The following is a 15569-nucleotide window of genomic DNA, read 5'->3' on the forward strand; positions in this document are numbered from 1 at the left end:
TTGGGTTTCCAGTCACGATCGGCGGAGTGTGAAGTTGTTCACCTTGACGATGTTGTGTACTGTTTCTTCCTTCACAATAATAGCAAGCGAAAAGCTTTTAATGTGAAGCAGCGACGGCGGGAAAGGTTCAGCTGAGTCCAGAGTACTCCGTCCGTATAAAGAAACTCTGTTTGCGTCCCGCTGCTGACCCTGTCGCATCCACATATACTCCCCCCACCATTCATGTTCCTGTTGCAAGCGAACAAATCACTGATCTAACATCCGGCTGATCTGTGAAAGTACAGACAGGAGGACGACCTGAACACAGACAGACTTTTTCCTAGTTCTCAGCAGAGGCACATATGAGTTTAGCAGTCGGAGACCGAGCTGTGAGCCAGTCGTAGGAATGTGTGTGTCATCGTGGCCGGACTCAGCAGGACGTAGCTAAAGCGCACCGACCCTGGCCCGTGGGGGAAAAAAAAATCCTGGATCACGACAGATCGACGCGTTGTTGTGGCTGCAGAACAATCAGTGCTGCTGAATGATGTAACAGTACATCGAAATTAAGGTGGAATAAAGGGCCAGTTCACACAAATCACATACAAACATGATTTCAGCGTTCTGAAGCCATGCCGATAGTTTTAGAGATCCACCTGTGAGATTCCTGCCGCCGCTGTCCCAATTTAAAATGCTGATGTTCTGAGAATCATCTGGAATAGCACTGTTTATGAAATCACGGTCTATATTCATCTATACCTTTTCACTATATTCACCTGCGCTGCATTGGGGCGGCCGCAGGAATCTCAAAGATGGACGAACAGAAGTTGAAAGCTGTTGTGTGATGATCAGTTTGTGTTAGATTTCACTCATTTAAAGGGCAACACATCTGTTTTTTCTTTGTCTTATATGTGATAGTAATTTGTCTATTGGCTCTGAAAATGTGTCATTTCACTCTTTTCTCTGACATCCTGTTGACAAAACTATCAATCAACTTTCTACATGCCAGCACTTGAAATCTCTCCTTTAATTTGAGTGAACTGACCCTTTATCAGTGTTACGCAGCTGGAGAGGGATGAGTAATGTGGGTTTTTTTTATGTGTCTGTTGGTGTTTCTGTACTAATTAGTTGTGTCTTCCTCGTGGTGCATGGCAGCTGTGTGTTCCTGTACGTAACTGTGTCGTACTGTGTTTGTGATATTTGTCCTCTGCCTTTCGCCCTCTGACCCCCTGCTGGCGGGTCTGGGGGCCAGTTCATGATCTGACTGTGATGCTATAACACTATTGGCTTACAGTGGTGCTGCTCTTCTTCTTTAACACTGCTTGCCCCTCCTACCGGACCTCTACTACCAACCCTGCTGCTGCTGCTCTGTCTCTTGGGCTCTGCCCCCCCCCGTCCTGTAGCCGTCAGGCAATGTATGGGTGACCCATGAAGAGATGGAGACCATGGCAGCCCCTTCCAAAACGGTCAGTCCCCGTGTGTCCTCTACCGTCGAACCTTTTTGTCTTTGCCCTGTCGGTCGTGTGTGTCTGGGTGTGAGAGGGAGAGAGGTGTGGGCGGTGACTGATGGAGAAGGCATGCGTCATTTAACTCCTTTCCTGCTCTGTGAACCTTTTATGAACACTAATATAAAACTGGACGTCAGACAGAGGAGCTACCGTCAATTAGGATGTTATTTCAATGGGAAATATGTTAGAATTGGACAGAATTTGACCAGAATGTGAAGAAACCACAGTTGAGTATGAGGCTGTGTTCAGATTTTACAGATAACTGCTACGCTTATTGATCAGGTCTTTATAGATTCTCTTATCGGTTCCTATGAAATATCATTAAAAAAAAGAACGCATTCAGACTTTATTGTTTAAATTTAACTATTTTGTTTTTAGAGCACGTTCACGAAAGCAAAATCACTATAAACTCAGTGATGTCTCGGTGGAAACGGACCTAAAATGTCAGTAAGAATATGTGATGTTCCCGACATCAAAATAAGTTTAGAAGGAACAAAGCATCGGTCCTCCTCCCTCTGCTGATGTGACCCGCTGCCTCCCTCGTCTGGCTTCCTCTCAGATGGAGTAAAAACGTATTTGTAGCAGCAGGACGCATTTCTGATTGTGAGAAAAAACTAAGAAACAGCTACTTTGAGTGTGACGAGCGCTGCTTTAAGATTTGTTACGGTACAATCAGCCCACGGTGGGGATTAATATCCTCTCAAAACGTATACTTGTTTCTTTTTTTGCTTGTGTTTCTGTCAGAAGTCACAGTCTGAAGAGGGGAGCTGGGCTCAGGTAAGAGGAAACTGCCGTATCTGTCCATTAAAGGTTGTTTTCTTTTCACATTTACAGCCCTTATTTAAAAGAAATAAAGTACTCTGTGAGACATCTGTGTCTTTTGCTGACCTGTATCTTCTCTCAGACTCTAGCTTATGGCGACATGAACCATGAGTGGATCGGCAACGAGTGGCTGCCCAGTCTCGGTCTACCTCAGTACCGCAGCTACTTCATGGAGTGCCTGGTGGACGCGCGCATGCTGGACCATCTCACGAAGAAGGACCTGAGGGTGCACCTGAAGATGGTGGACAGCTTCCACAGGTAACCGGACTCTCTCTACCTCGGTGACCGGCGTGGCGAGGATCAATCGTAGGCTGTTTGAGTGCAAGTAAACGGATGACGAAAAAAGCGTGTTCTCTCTGTCACCAGAACAAGTTTACAATACGGAATCATGTGTCTGAAGAAGCTCAACTATGACAGGAAGGAGCTGGAGAGACGTCGAGAGCACAGCCTGCATGAGATGAGAGGTGAGCGCGCCCAGAGAGAGACATCAGAACCAAACGAGCACAAGATGTTAAGAGTAGGGCTGGGTATCACCAGGTACCTCGCGATACGATACTATCACGATATTTTGCCCACGATAACGATAATATCACGATACAGCGATTCTGCGATAATCGACATATTGCAAGATACATCACGATATCTGTGTCACTGAAGAAATTCAGAATTTATTGACTGCACTGAATCCATTTCACAGCAATGACAAAACATTGTCAATCAATTTCACATGAATGACAGCCAAGTAAACAAAGAGTGTATTGCACAGTGTCTCTTCTTAACACACACACTGACTACAACTATCATTAAATATCGATATGTGTGGGTTTCGGAGCTGCTTTAACCATTTTTTTTATTTTATTTGGTTGTAAAAAAATGTTTTTTTTGTTTGTTTGTTTTTTAAATATCGATATTTGGCACCAGTGTATCGATAACGTACCTCAAGACGAAATATCGTGATATATCGTAGTATCGATATTTTGGCACACCCCTAGTTAAGAGACAGTAATTTTTTTTTAAATGAGCTTCCTCTGCTTGTGTGTCCGCAGACGTGCTGGTGTGGAGCAACGAGCGGGTGATCCGCTGGGTGCAGAGCATAGGCCTGAGGGACTACGCCAACATCCTGCTGGAGAGCGGCGTGCACGGCGCTCTGGTCGCCCTGGACGACAACTTCGACTACAGCAGTCTGGCGCTGCTCCTCCAGATCCCCAACCAAAACACTCAGGTACCGACACCGGCCCACACCGGACCTTTAAAAAATCTGAGAGGGGAGAGCAAGAAATCTGAACCGAGGTTTGGATCCGTCAGCAGCTCCCGGTCGAAATCACTCCGCTGAATGTGACTCACAGCTTTTTTAAGGGAACGTTTTGGTCTTTTTAAAGCTTTTTTTTGCGAGCTAAATATAAAGGTGCCGATTATGGGCAGAGATATCACCTGTCACCAGCTTCAAGTCAGTGGAGGTATGTTGGTATCAGCCTTCAAAACGCTGGTCCGGTCTAAATCAGAACACGCAGATCTGCCAACTGTCACTCTGGCACGCTGCCCTGTGAATTTCCACCGCTCGTCTCATCCGTAATCAGGTGAAAATGGATATGCGGCGCGAATAACGTAACGCGTCAGCTGCCTCTGATGCCGGCCCGCTAAAAATAGCCTCGTGCGAATCGGAATGTGTTGTGTTTTGCTTCATTTTTTTTGAAAGAACATTTTCTCCCTCTTCCCTCAGGCACGTCAGATTCTGGAGCGGGAGTACAATAATCTGCTGGCGCTGGGCACCGACAGGAGACTGGATGAGGTGAGCTCGACTGTCACCCACGGGAGTGATGTCACGCCTCCGTGGGGTGAAACGCCACGACGAAGATGGTTTAAGATGTTTTATGAGCTCGAAGATGATAAAGATGTTTGCACCATTAATGCACCGACAGCATAAACTCTGAATGTCTCAGATGAATGACCCACTTATTAAAAAAACACACAATACCCTCCAATTTTCATGTTAAAATGTCATTAGTGAGCATTTTTTTACCATCCTTTCCCTTCAAAATATGCCTTCAAACACACTGTTTCAACCAACCATTTAGTTAGAAGCTGCCACCAGACTCCCTTAAAAATGTGCGTGATTTTAAGAGCTGTTGAGAGAGGAGGACTTGAACAAGCTTCGCGAAACTTGGATTCAACAAATTCTAAATTATTTGTGCCTTCTTGGGAATTCGGCATTAGATGCAATACATTAAATTATTCATTTTCCTGTGAAAAATGAAGGAAACTTCTTTGTCCTCCGTGGAGAGAGTAACTATTTTTAGACCTGTTGCATCAGGAGGAACGGCCTCAACTTCATTGAACGTTCTGAGTCTTGTAAATTCGACAAACGTTATACATGGCGATATTTCTATATTTGTGTATTTGTTCCAGTAATTTTTAATTAGAGCAGGAAAGTAAGAATCCGTCCACATGTGATCAGATCGACACCAAATATTAAGAACCTCATAAATTCATTTGGTTTCTGTAACGTGTCTCCATCACTGTGAGTAATCAGGACGAAAACAAAAAAGTGCATCACTTATATATATATATATATATACATATATATATATTATTCTCTCCATCAGTGTGACGACAAAGACTTCCGCGGTCCGTCGTGGAGGAGGCAGTTCCCTCCCCGGGACGTCCACGGTATAAGTATGATGCCCGGCTCAGCAGAGACGCTCCCTGCTGGATTCCGTCTCACGGCGACGTCTGGCCACTCGCGAAGACTTCCGCCTGAGGGTAAGCCCCCCGGGCCACGCGCCTTAACCCCTGACCCCATTCACCCATTTGGCTGATTATTATCTCTGCAAGGCTTTGTGTTGTTTTATACAGTACATGACACATTCAAAATCAAAACTACCACCTGTTGGTGAAATGAAAGCAGCACGCCTGAGCGCAGGAGTCGCTGCTCCCTGCTGTGTTGTGACCATGTCTCTTGTTCTCTCCGACTCTGTGACGGCTGCTGTGCAGTCCTCTATGAGGCGCTGGACGACAGTCCTGACGACATGTATTTGGATTGGTTTCAAGGTCAGCTATGCCCCACTGAAGGTCCCGGGCTTGTCGGCCCTGCGTGTACTATGACTCTACATACACCCCTCTCCCTCCTCCTCACACATGGTCTCTGCCAACCACTGTCCTGCTGTATCTCTCCTTCTCCTCAACTCTTTCTCTCTCTCTGTCTGTCTCTTCCTCTCCCTACCACTCTTGAATCTCTCTGCTAGCCAACTCCAAGGGTGTTGTTTTGCAGAGTTGCAAAATACTCGTGTCTAGTCGCCCCGGTGGTAAGAAACTAAGGGGGTCAAGTTATGGTTTAGGACCCATGCTTGCTGGTTGTAGCCCTTGAAGTTACAGAGTCAAAGCAGCAAAACAGAAAAAGGTGGCTGAGCGGCGCTATGTAAGATGGCCTGAATCAGGAGGTTTACATAGGGGGACAGTACGTCTTGGATGTCTCAAGAACTCAAACTGACAGTTTGTGTCATTTCTCATCCCTCTGCTGTTAAAAGAGGACACTGGCGGAAGGAGGCTGTCGCTGCGGGACGACTCCGGGTCATTACAGCGTGGTTTTGGAGCTTTGGCCGTTGTTTCTGTTTGTTCAGATAACAATGTACTGGAAGTCACTGATGAGCTCTGGGAGCACAGTGACACTGCCTCAACAGTTTGGCCAGATTATCAGACGTAAAGTAAAAGTGAGCACACCTGAAATGTCGGCAGTTAACTCTCGGTACGTTAAAGGTCGAAGCTTCCCGGTGCAGGAAGTCGCTCCGTCAGCTAGAGGTTCTCATCTGGATCTTCGTTTGCTCACTTCTTTATAGCGATGTCACTGCATTCCCATATAATAGCAATTATCTGGCGTGCGTTCGAAGTAATTAGCACCAATTAGGCCTGTCACAATAAGCACTTAATAATAATAATACCAGAAATAATTGCGATAATTGATATTAGCGTCATTTTAAGACCGTTTTCAGCCACTGATGCAGTTTAATGATAATATAACAGCATATTAACGCAAGTACACCCACAATTAAGAAGCATTTAACTTTTACTTCTTGATATTCAGAGATTGGAATGGATTTTATTCGGGGGGCTTTTTATATCTTAAATAAACCAAATATTGATTGATTAATTGATTCATATATGTCAAAATGTAAAAATACAAATAAAAAAGTTCAGTAAAAGCTTTAAAAACATAAGTAAAAGTAAAAAACGGAAAGAACAAAAACCTCAAAAATGAAGAAATTTAAAAAATAGTAATTCCGTTTACATGCTTGAGAATGAGTGGGGAGAAGTATACGCTCTTTTAATCCACCCCCCTCTCCACGACCTCATTAATTACTTTTTAATCTGAAGAGAAATGAAACCCCACAACCACAAGAAATCAAATCTGGCAGTAAGCTGGTGACATTCTAATGAAAACAAGCACATTATACACAGCGGGCAATATTGTGCCATCGTTTGTAAACGCAATTACCGTGACGGGCCAAGAACAAACAGAAAAGACGGTCAGAACTAAGTTGAGATCAACTCTTGGTCCACTTACTCACCTGTTCTGGAGCTTTCAGCAGGACCACACAGGTCTTCTTCAGCAGATTCAGTTTGCTCGACTTGTAACTGCGCATGTTCAGACTGTCATGATCACCAGCATGATCTTTAAGCTCAACTACAGGTGATCAGAATCATATCGGGTTTGAACCACTGACTGTTTATAAAGAGGGACGACGCGGCTGCTCGCCGAACGTGAAGCCAGAACATCTGAATCCATCTGTCTGATACATTTGGTTTCTGTTAGTTAATTGCTGAGCCCTAATACTGCTCCACCTCTCGATCACTACTGCACCAACCTGGCATCCAAATTACATCACCACTGCAAGATGGCAGCACTCATATCCGGGATGTTCTGGCTTCATATTTGCACAGTGGGAGGAGGCGGAGACGTGTTGTCTTTCCTTTATATGCAACCGGTGTTTTGAACATTTACAGTTCTGTGACAGCCGAGCAAACTGAAGACGCTGATGAAGATGAACCGAATGATAAGTAAATAAGTGTTCCTTAAACTGAAACGTTAAAGCTCCAGATCCACGTTGTGACCACCTGGGAGGCGTCTTCTGAAAGGATGCGGAGTGTATCGGCGGCTCTGTCGTCGCTGAACGCCACCTGAGCCGCGATACGCGACCGTGAGATCATCCGTCTGCGCCGGCCAATGTTCTCCTCTAACAAGACGCTCCACTGAAACAGCCTTCCTGTGTTCCTCTGTCTCTTCTCTCTGTGCTCCTCCTCCCTCCCCCCCTCCACCCGGTCTGTGACGTCCACAACACACTCAAATCTCGTTGCTGGTGTTAAATCCACTCAAAATTTTAAAAACGTCCTTTGAGTGCGTGAAACGCGGCTCCTCCCTCTGAGGGGCCGACTCGACGAGTAATATCTCTGTTTGTGTGAGGAGAAGTGTTTGGATTTTAAAATTTTTTTTGCTTGTGATGACACGTTGAGGACGACCGAGTGGAGGGATGCCTCCTTCTCACTCTGGGGTCCGTCTGATGAGGACGAGGCTGTAAAATGCAGATGTCAAATCTCTCTCTCTGTCGCTGTCTCCCCCTACAGTCGGACCCTCTGCAGTGCAGCGGCTGGACAGCTCCACGGTGAGAACCTATTCCTGCTGAGTGGAGGAGGAAGAGAGGGACCTTAAACTGTACGCTGTATGTAACCCAACACAGAATCTCGCTCTGTCAAATACACAGCTTTCTTCAGAAGTGCTCAAAAAATAAAAAAAAAACAGATATCAGACGAAAGTGAAGGGGGGGAGATAAGCCTGTCGGTCTCATCGGCTTGGCGAGCGTCCGCCGCGTCTCTGCCAGGTAGCTGTGATGAGGCGATGGAAGACCGGCGGTGGCATTCTCACGCTGACATCTCCGCTTTAATGTCCATCCAAAACAAACAAAAAAAAGAAAATAAGATGAGCGAGTCACGGTCGAGGCTTTAGAGATCCGCTTCAAAGTTCTTAACCGCGTTCGTTTACATGATCGCGAGCGTTCAAGGCTCCTAAAAATAATCCTCGTGAGTTTTTTTCTTTTTTCCAAAGTGAGCTCGCCCCAGTTTCACTTCCAACTGTTGTCTTTGTTCTGCCAGGTGCACGGAGAAAAAGTGTAATTTCTCACAAGTAGATTTGGCGCTCTATCTGACGGAGCCGTCTCTCTGAACCTCTCTCAGAAATGAAGTGGCAGCGAGATGCAAAAGAGAGAGAGAACACCCAGTTTATTCTTTAGATGTTTTGTTTAGCATCAAAAGTTGAAGGAGATCAGTACAGCTGGCAGCACCGTATATACAGCAGCCATCGCATCCTGGACGGTGCCGTTATTAAATCATTAGTTTGCGTCACGCTGCGCTCAAGATAAAGTTGGAGGCCTGAACTCCCAACTTGAAATTTCCCACATCGTTTAACAAACTCAACATTGCTTCTAGGAATAAACCCCTGATGTTCCTCTAACACACACGATCAAACCCTGAGCACAGCAGCCTGCTCGCATATCTCACGAAACGGAGGAGGGATTTTACGGCACTAAATGCACCCAAATCTTCCGATACCAATATTTTTTTTTTTTTGTGTCGTCTAAATGCCGAAAGTTTCGCCTTTTTCCGCAGAAAGTTCCCGTTTGTTTCTCTGTCTACTAGAGGAATTTGCACAGGGCAGGATAACATGGGCATACATACATATTATATATCATATTTGTAAAGTTAAACCAACCAAAGCCACTGAGGTTTTTCTTACTAATTTGAAAGGTTACAACTGACAACCCTGCTGAATGAAGCCATGAAACGGCAAAAATTATAGAAGGTACATTAAAAAGTTGAAGATAAATTCATCAGTTGTCAAGTTTCTGTCCCAAAGTTTTAACAAGAGAAAGTACTCTCTTCCTAAAACATGACACATGGTTATTAATTGTCTTTAAAGGGAATACAATTGTTCCAAACTAGAAGGAGAGGGTTGCATCTTTTAATTGCTGAAAGTTTCGCCTTTTTTCGCAGAAAATTCCCATTTCTTTCTCCGTCTATTAGAGGAATTTGTATAGGGCTGGATAAAATGGCCATAAATACATATTATATATCATATTTGTAAAGTTACGCCAACCAAAGGCACTGAGGTTTTTCTTACTAATTTGAAAGGTTACAAACGGCCAAAATTATAGAAGATACATTAAAAGTTGTCGATAAATTCATCAATTGTCAAGTTTCTGTCCCAAATTATTAACAAGAGAAAGTTCAAACATGATGCATGGTTGTAAATCGTCTCTAAAAGCAATAAAAATTGTTCGAGGGTCTGTTTTAGAGATTTAGAGATGATCAAAAAAATACACTTTGGATGAACTAATTTGTGCTCGAGTTAGTAAAAATACGGGGAATACATTTGATGCTGTAATATAATCCGTACATTTATTATTCATCAGTCTTGCCCCTCGTATACTTTGATAGAGAAGCCACTTCAACAGGTGATGTGTGACTTCAAGGAGAGCTCACTGCAAAATAACTGTTTCAGTTATTCGTCGCTCGCCCTCACGTCGGTCCAGAGAACACAAGTGGCCAAAAAATGCCTCATCCAAATGTTTTACAGTTCAACAACAAACATCCAAATCTCTCTGCAGCGAGCGCAACCGTGAAACCACTGAGTCCTTCACAAGTATTATTCTGAGCCTCCGGAATGTAATAAAGGTCACGGCTGGAGGCACAGCAGACAGATAATAATGATAAAAAACACTGCGACCGTGGGGCTGTCGTGTTAGATAGCAGTGTTAGGGAAATAAATAAGAGCAACAGTGAAAGAGAAGAGATGAAGTTAAAAGAGAAGCAGGGAGGGAGGGAGTCAGCGGGGAGAAGTATGTGTGAGTTACTCCTTCATAACCATAATTTTATGTTTTCCAAAGAATGTGCTCGTCCCAGGGAGCAGCCTGCGGGCTCTTACTGACGCTTTCATCAGCTTGTTCTTCTAAAGTACTCCCACACAGCAGAATACGGTGCAAAGTTCAGATGGAGCAAAGGGTTGAGTTCTGGTGCAGTACGAGAAACTGAAGCTCACTTTATTTATCGAGCTATTTGCTGCACACAGCTCGACCGTCTCACCCTCGGCTGCTGACTGCTTCTGTTTTTCCCGCCGCCGCACGATGTCAACACCGCAAACTTAAGACGTACGGTGCACGATTACCATACAGGCGCCCAGAACAACAACCCTGCAGCGTTCTCACTTCGTTACCCGAATATACAGAAAATCATGATTCCAGCTCTGTAAAATTGTTTTAGATGCATTTCAAGTCATCAGATGTAATGTTTTCTGTTGATCGGTCTCCATAAAGCACTTTAGATATCCTTAATTCAATGCTTTTATATTTCTCTTTTCTGCTACCGTATACTTTCATTCATCAATATTTATTTGATAACTTCATAATTATCAGACTGTTACCTGTGATGTGTAACCAATTAGACTTAGACAATGAGACTTATATTTGGGACATTGAGTGAGAGCGGAGTGGTGACTACAGACAGAGAAGATGCTCCATCAGAGCCAAAATGCTGCATTTCTATATGTATTTAAAATATTGATAACGGCCCAGGTTGATATTTGGTCTGCCTCCAAGGGAAAATATCGGATTTGCAGCAAGTATTACTCTGACAGTGATCCATCTTGTTGAGAGGGTGCTGAAAAATGTCAAATATTCACGTTTTACTGCTCTAAAAATCTGCATTTTTATATCTAATACAATTATTGCCAATAGCCAAGACTTGTCGACTGTTCCATTAAACTTTACCAGTCTGCATAATACATACTAGTCAGTTATACTTTAAAATTACATAATGTGCATTCAAAGGTCACGTCGTCCTGGTAAAAATAAATAAAAATAGAGAATCTGTTTGAGAAAATGTTAAAAACCCAGCTGAACTGTTGCGTCTGAGACGTTACTGGTCCGCCGTGATGATCAGCGTGTTTTGTGAAGAGTTTTGTGGCATTAAATGTTGTTTTTAACTTTCATTTTGTAAGGTTTTGTTTCGAAAGATGCCGTGTTTGTAAATCAACTGCCATACAGGTGCATTTAAAATAAGATTTGTTTGTTGAAGAATGCGATTAAAGGTTCCAAACGGCTCCTCAATAATATGCCGATCATTGTTATAGACTATGTTTAAACTTACAGATGAAATTAGGGGTGTACCAAAATATTGATACAACGATATATCGCAATATTTCATCTTGAGGTAAGTAATTGATACACTGGCGCCAAATATCGATATTAAATAATATTTAAGTTGCGGTCAGTGTGTGTGTGTGTTAAGAAGAGCCTCTTTGCAATATATACTTTGTTTAACTTGGCTGTCAGTCATGTGAAATTGATTGACAATGTTTTGTAATTCCAGTCAATAAATCCTGAATTTCCTCAGTGACACAGATATCGTGATGTATCGCGGATGAAATTTCTTGCAATATATCGATTATCGCAGAATCACTGTATTGCGATATTATCGTGGGCAAAATATCGTGATAGTATCGTATCGCGAGGAACCTGGTGATACCCAGCCTAGATGAAATTATGCTCAATTTGAACTGTTTCCAGAGTGTTTTCTTACTTTAGATCAGTTTGGACAACAGATCAATAAGGCGATATGGGCATCCTCAACTAATACGACTACTTCCAAAGTCACCTTCCCAGCTTTAAGACGAAAACCCTTTGATTACTTCTTCTTTTTTAGGAGCCTTTTCTCACTGTACGGATTTCACCGGGCAGTTCACTGAAAACACCTGGTTGTGTTTCCCTCAGGTACAGTTCTGAATGGAGATAACTGGGGGAGCCGCTGGATGGGCCGACCTGCCGAGGAAACAAAACCATTCTGACGACACGCACTGCCAAGAAGCCCTGCTCTCCTCCCTGTCCTCCCTACCTCCCCCAACCCGACTCCCTACCCCTCCCCTCCCCTCCAAGCCCACCTACAATGCGGGCACCAGACGCCGGTGCTAATCTGTCCTGCAGGCTGCCCCCCCACCTTGTCCCCATTTCTACCTTTTACATGTACAGTAACTTGTCGAAGCATAACGTACTGTGTATTTCTTCTACAGGAGATGTGTAGGTTTATCTGTACATAAATATGCCATTTTTTTAATATATACACACACATCTATGTATAAAAAAAAAAAAAAGATATTCAGAGTTTGTGCAAAAAAAACTGTCCCTGCCACCTCATTTAGTGGACCATAGATTAATATATGCTGCTCTTTAAACTGTCTCCATACCCCCCCCACCCCCACCCCGCCCCCTAGATCATTTTGTACATATGGTTTTATTTTTTCATTGTGCTGATGATGATGATGATGATGATGCTGATGATGACGATGAACCTGTGCTGCACCATAGAGAGAGGAGTCGTCTGGATGTTGTGTGAAAACCCGCCCTTCAGCGGCGTCGTACAAATATAACCACTCTGAGCCCCATCAACATTATATCCCTTTTCTTTACGGACTCCCGACGGGAGCGTTTTTAAAAAAAAAAAAGAGAGGACGCGTCGACGCAACCGGGGACGACGTGACAAGCACTTTGATACAACCGCATCAACTCAACGGACTAATCGGTAGCCAAGGACACATACACAAAAAAAAGCAAACAAGACGCCGCTGCTCTCCGAAGCTGCACAAGAAACTTCCTCTCAGAGAACAACACATTAAAAAAAGGAAGGAGAAGAAGAAGAAGAAGAAGCAGGACGTCGTCCGTAGAACCTGTCACTCGTTGTACTGTATGTTTTCTGTCAGGCGAACACGTCAACACAAAATGGACAACTAACACAACTCAGCCGTGCTGGCCTTCTCCCCCTCTTGAACTCCCCCCGTCAGACACCACGTCGACAGAACCGAGGAAATAACTGAAAGACAGACTGCTTTAGCTCATCGTGTGCGTAGAGTGTATATGACCATGTTGAAGTGAGGTGACCTTTAATGACAAAAACCCTGTTGCTTGCTGTGACTTACATTGGTGTAACTGTTGACTCTTTGTTTACGTCGGAGTTTCCGGTGGTGGAAGGGGGCGTGGCCGATCGTAAGGCCCCTCCCCCCCTCCCGCTCAGCGTTTTCTGTCTTTGAGTTATTTCTGATGGACGACTGAAACCGAAGTCTTACGCTTTTTTTTTTTTTTCTTTTTACATCTTTTTTTTTTTTCGATTTGCACGAACAATGAATCGTTTTGTTATTTTGTGTCCATTTTTTTTTTTTTATTTATTCTTGTACTTTGGTCAATACTAAGTGGTGAGCAAGCAAAATTTTCATTGTCAATAAAAAAAAAAAACTACTGTCAGTGAACGAGCCGTATTCATTATTCATCGTTCATAATTACAAATGTTTATTTGCTCCAAGGCGCCATTTTGTAAAAATAGCAGCTTTTTTCTTTTTTTTTTACATCATTATTCAGAATAGAATGTTAGTAATTACAATATTACAAGTGGAAACATTAAAGGGACAGTTCAACCCAAAATCAAAAATACATATTTCTTTCTCTTCCCTGTAGTGCGACTCATCCATCGAAACTGTTCTAACTCTGTGCACAACAGTTTGGACACATCACACTTTAAATGACTCGAGGTTAATAGTTCGTTGACTCAGATCTTGAACGCTACTTGCTTGTTATCAGTGTGCAGTGTAGGACAGCTCCCACACAGAGGGAAACGCCGGGACTGTATGGTACGTAAGCAACTCACTACATATACATAACGTAACGTAGCTGTACATGCTCGCGGTGAGGCGACGCCAGCCTTCGCTCAAATCGCACCATACAACTGTTCGTCACTTAAATGTCACATTTAAGGAAATATAAACTGACTATTACATTTGTTTTTATCAGGATCACTTGCCACCGAGTTTAATTGTATTTGAGAGAAGGCGGACATTTCTCCACCTTTTCTAGAAAACAATTAAACTAGTAGTAGATGGCACGTGGCTTGTGGGGCTCGTAAAGCCCCAAAATATACATTCAAAAACTACAACAGCGATGTCTCTTTCCAGAAATCGCGACTCAGTTACTCAAGATAATCCACGGATGTTGTCGGGAGCAGTCCCATGTTGGATCTACTTTCCAGCCGTACCGCTGCACACAAGGAAGCGTGCATCTACTCGTGTATAAGAGGCTTCTGCGTGGTGATACGGACAGAAAATAGTCCCTACTGTACATGAAACTGCTCACGACGAGCTCTGCGGATTGTCTTGAGTAATCGAGTCATGACTGTTAGAAAAAGTCATCCGCGATTTTTTTTGTTTTCCAACATTTTTCATCGTTGCTTTGAGCTTCACCAGGCCGAATGCCACTCCAGGAGATGGCGGATTACTCTACGGATGATACCTCCAAAATGCGACAACTCACCAAAAAACAATCTAGATGGATAAAATAGAGCCACAGGTAAGAGAATGTATTTTGATCCGGGGTTAAATGTTCCTCTACTACCTCGCTTCATTGTTTTCTCACAGTTCATAAAGAGCGAGGAGAGAACGCCTCAAAGTCAGCGCCTTCCTCCAGCTCCACTTCGAAGAAGACTAATCATTCATCTTACGTCTACTCCTAGTCTAAAGTTCAGAGCCAGTACTTAAAAAGTTGCTCCCGTTGCGCGTACTTGATCCAACCCTTCAGTTTTCTCCTGTTATTATCAGCTGATGCGTTCAGGCTCCGGGAGGTCTCAGGGCTTTTTCTACCTGCAGCTCGATGTCTTTGAACACTTCTGGGTCCTCGATGGTCGGAGTGATCTGCAAGGGGGGGAAAAAAGCAACAAAAATCTCATTGAAAACGAAATTAATGCGGCAAAAACTTGCTGTGTGTGTATCTACGGAAACCTTAAAGCGAAACTCTCGCCAAAAAGCAACCGAGGCTTTATTTGGGATTGAATATGAGTCAAACCTTCGTGTAAAAGCATAATTATGACGAAAGAGGCACTTTTAAGATTTACCGTAGTTGCCAGACAAAAAGTGTCGATCCCCGAGTGCGACCTGACAGGCAGGAGAGTAATGGTGAACCGCTACTCAAGTGTGCCTGTCAGGTCGCACTCGGGGATCGACACTTTTTGCCTGCATGACAGCGACAAGCAGGAGCGCAGCAGCTAACGTGAGTAGTTCAAAAACCTTCTTTTTTATAAACTCTGTGTACACAAACAATGTTCTCAATGCTCTTGTTCATGAGTAGAGACCCTGGTGATGCTACGAGCAAAGTTTCATGTTGTGTCGAGCCTTCTTAGTGTTCTAAA

At 43.6% G+C, this 15569-nt stretch overlaps 2 protein-coding genes across 16 annotated transcripts in view; one reads left to right on the forward strand and one right to left on the reverse strand.

Annotated features, from left to right (window-relative positions):
• Positions 1–12890, forward strand: part of ppfia2 (PTPRF interacting protein alpha 2) — a 180175-nt gene extending 167285 nt beyond the window's left edge. For 6 of the 14 annotated variants that reach the window (XM_030439561.1, XM_030439571.1, XM_030439557.1 and 3 more), the window contains 10 exons: positions 1380–1442; positions 2229–2261; positions 2389–2564; positions 2673–2770; positions 3353–3528; positions 4027–4095; positions 4910–5066; positions 5298–5354; positions 7923–8017; positions 12119–12890. In XM_030439561.1, the coding sequence (XP_030295421.1) occupies positions 1380–1442; positions 2229–2261; positions 2389–2564; positions 2673–2770; positions 3353–3528; positions 4027–4095; positions 4910–5066; positions 5298–5354; positions 7923–7981 (888 nt within the window). In that variant the 3' untranslated portion in view covers positions 7982–8017; positions 12119–12890. Of the gene's footprint in view, positions 1–1270; positions 1443–2228; positions 2262–2388; positions 2565–2672; positions 2771–3352; positions 3529–4026; positions 4096–4909; positions 5067–5297; positions 5355–7922; positions 8018–12118 lie in introns of those variants that run through there. The other 8 variants (XM_030439562.1, XM_030439567.1, XM_030439568.1 and 5 more) reach the window with 6 other exon arrangements.
• A 767-nt stretch (positions 12891–13657) lies between these two features.
• Positions 13658–15569, reverse strand: part of acss3 (acyl-CoA synthetase short chain family member 3) — a 44880-nt gene continuing 42968 nt past the window's right edge. The window contains exon 16 of one of the 2 annotated variants that reach the window (XM_030439573.1): positions 13658–15075. In XM_030439573.1, the coding sequence (XP_030295433.1) occupies positions 14992–15075 (84 nt within the window). In that variant the 3' untranslated portion in view covers positions 13658–14991. The remainder of the gene's footprint in view (positions 15076–15569) is intronic. The other variant, XM_030439572.1, reaches the window with a different exon arrangement.

The sequence above is a fragment of the Sparus aurata genome, chromosome 14 (assembly GCF_900880675.1).
Source record: "Sparus aurata chromosome 14, fSpaAur1.1, whole genome shotgun sequence".
NCBI lineage: Eukaryota > Metazoa > Chordata > Actinopteri > Spariformes > Sparidae > Sparus > Sparus aurata.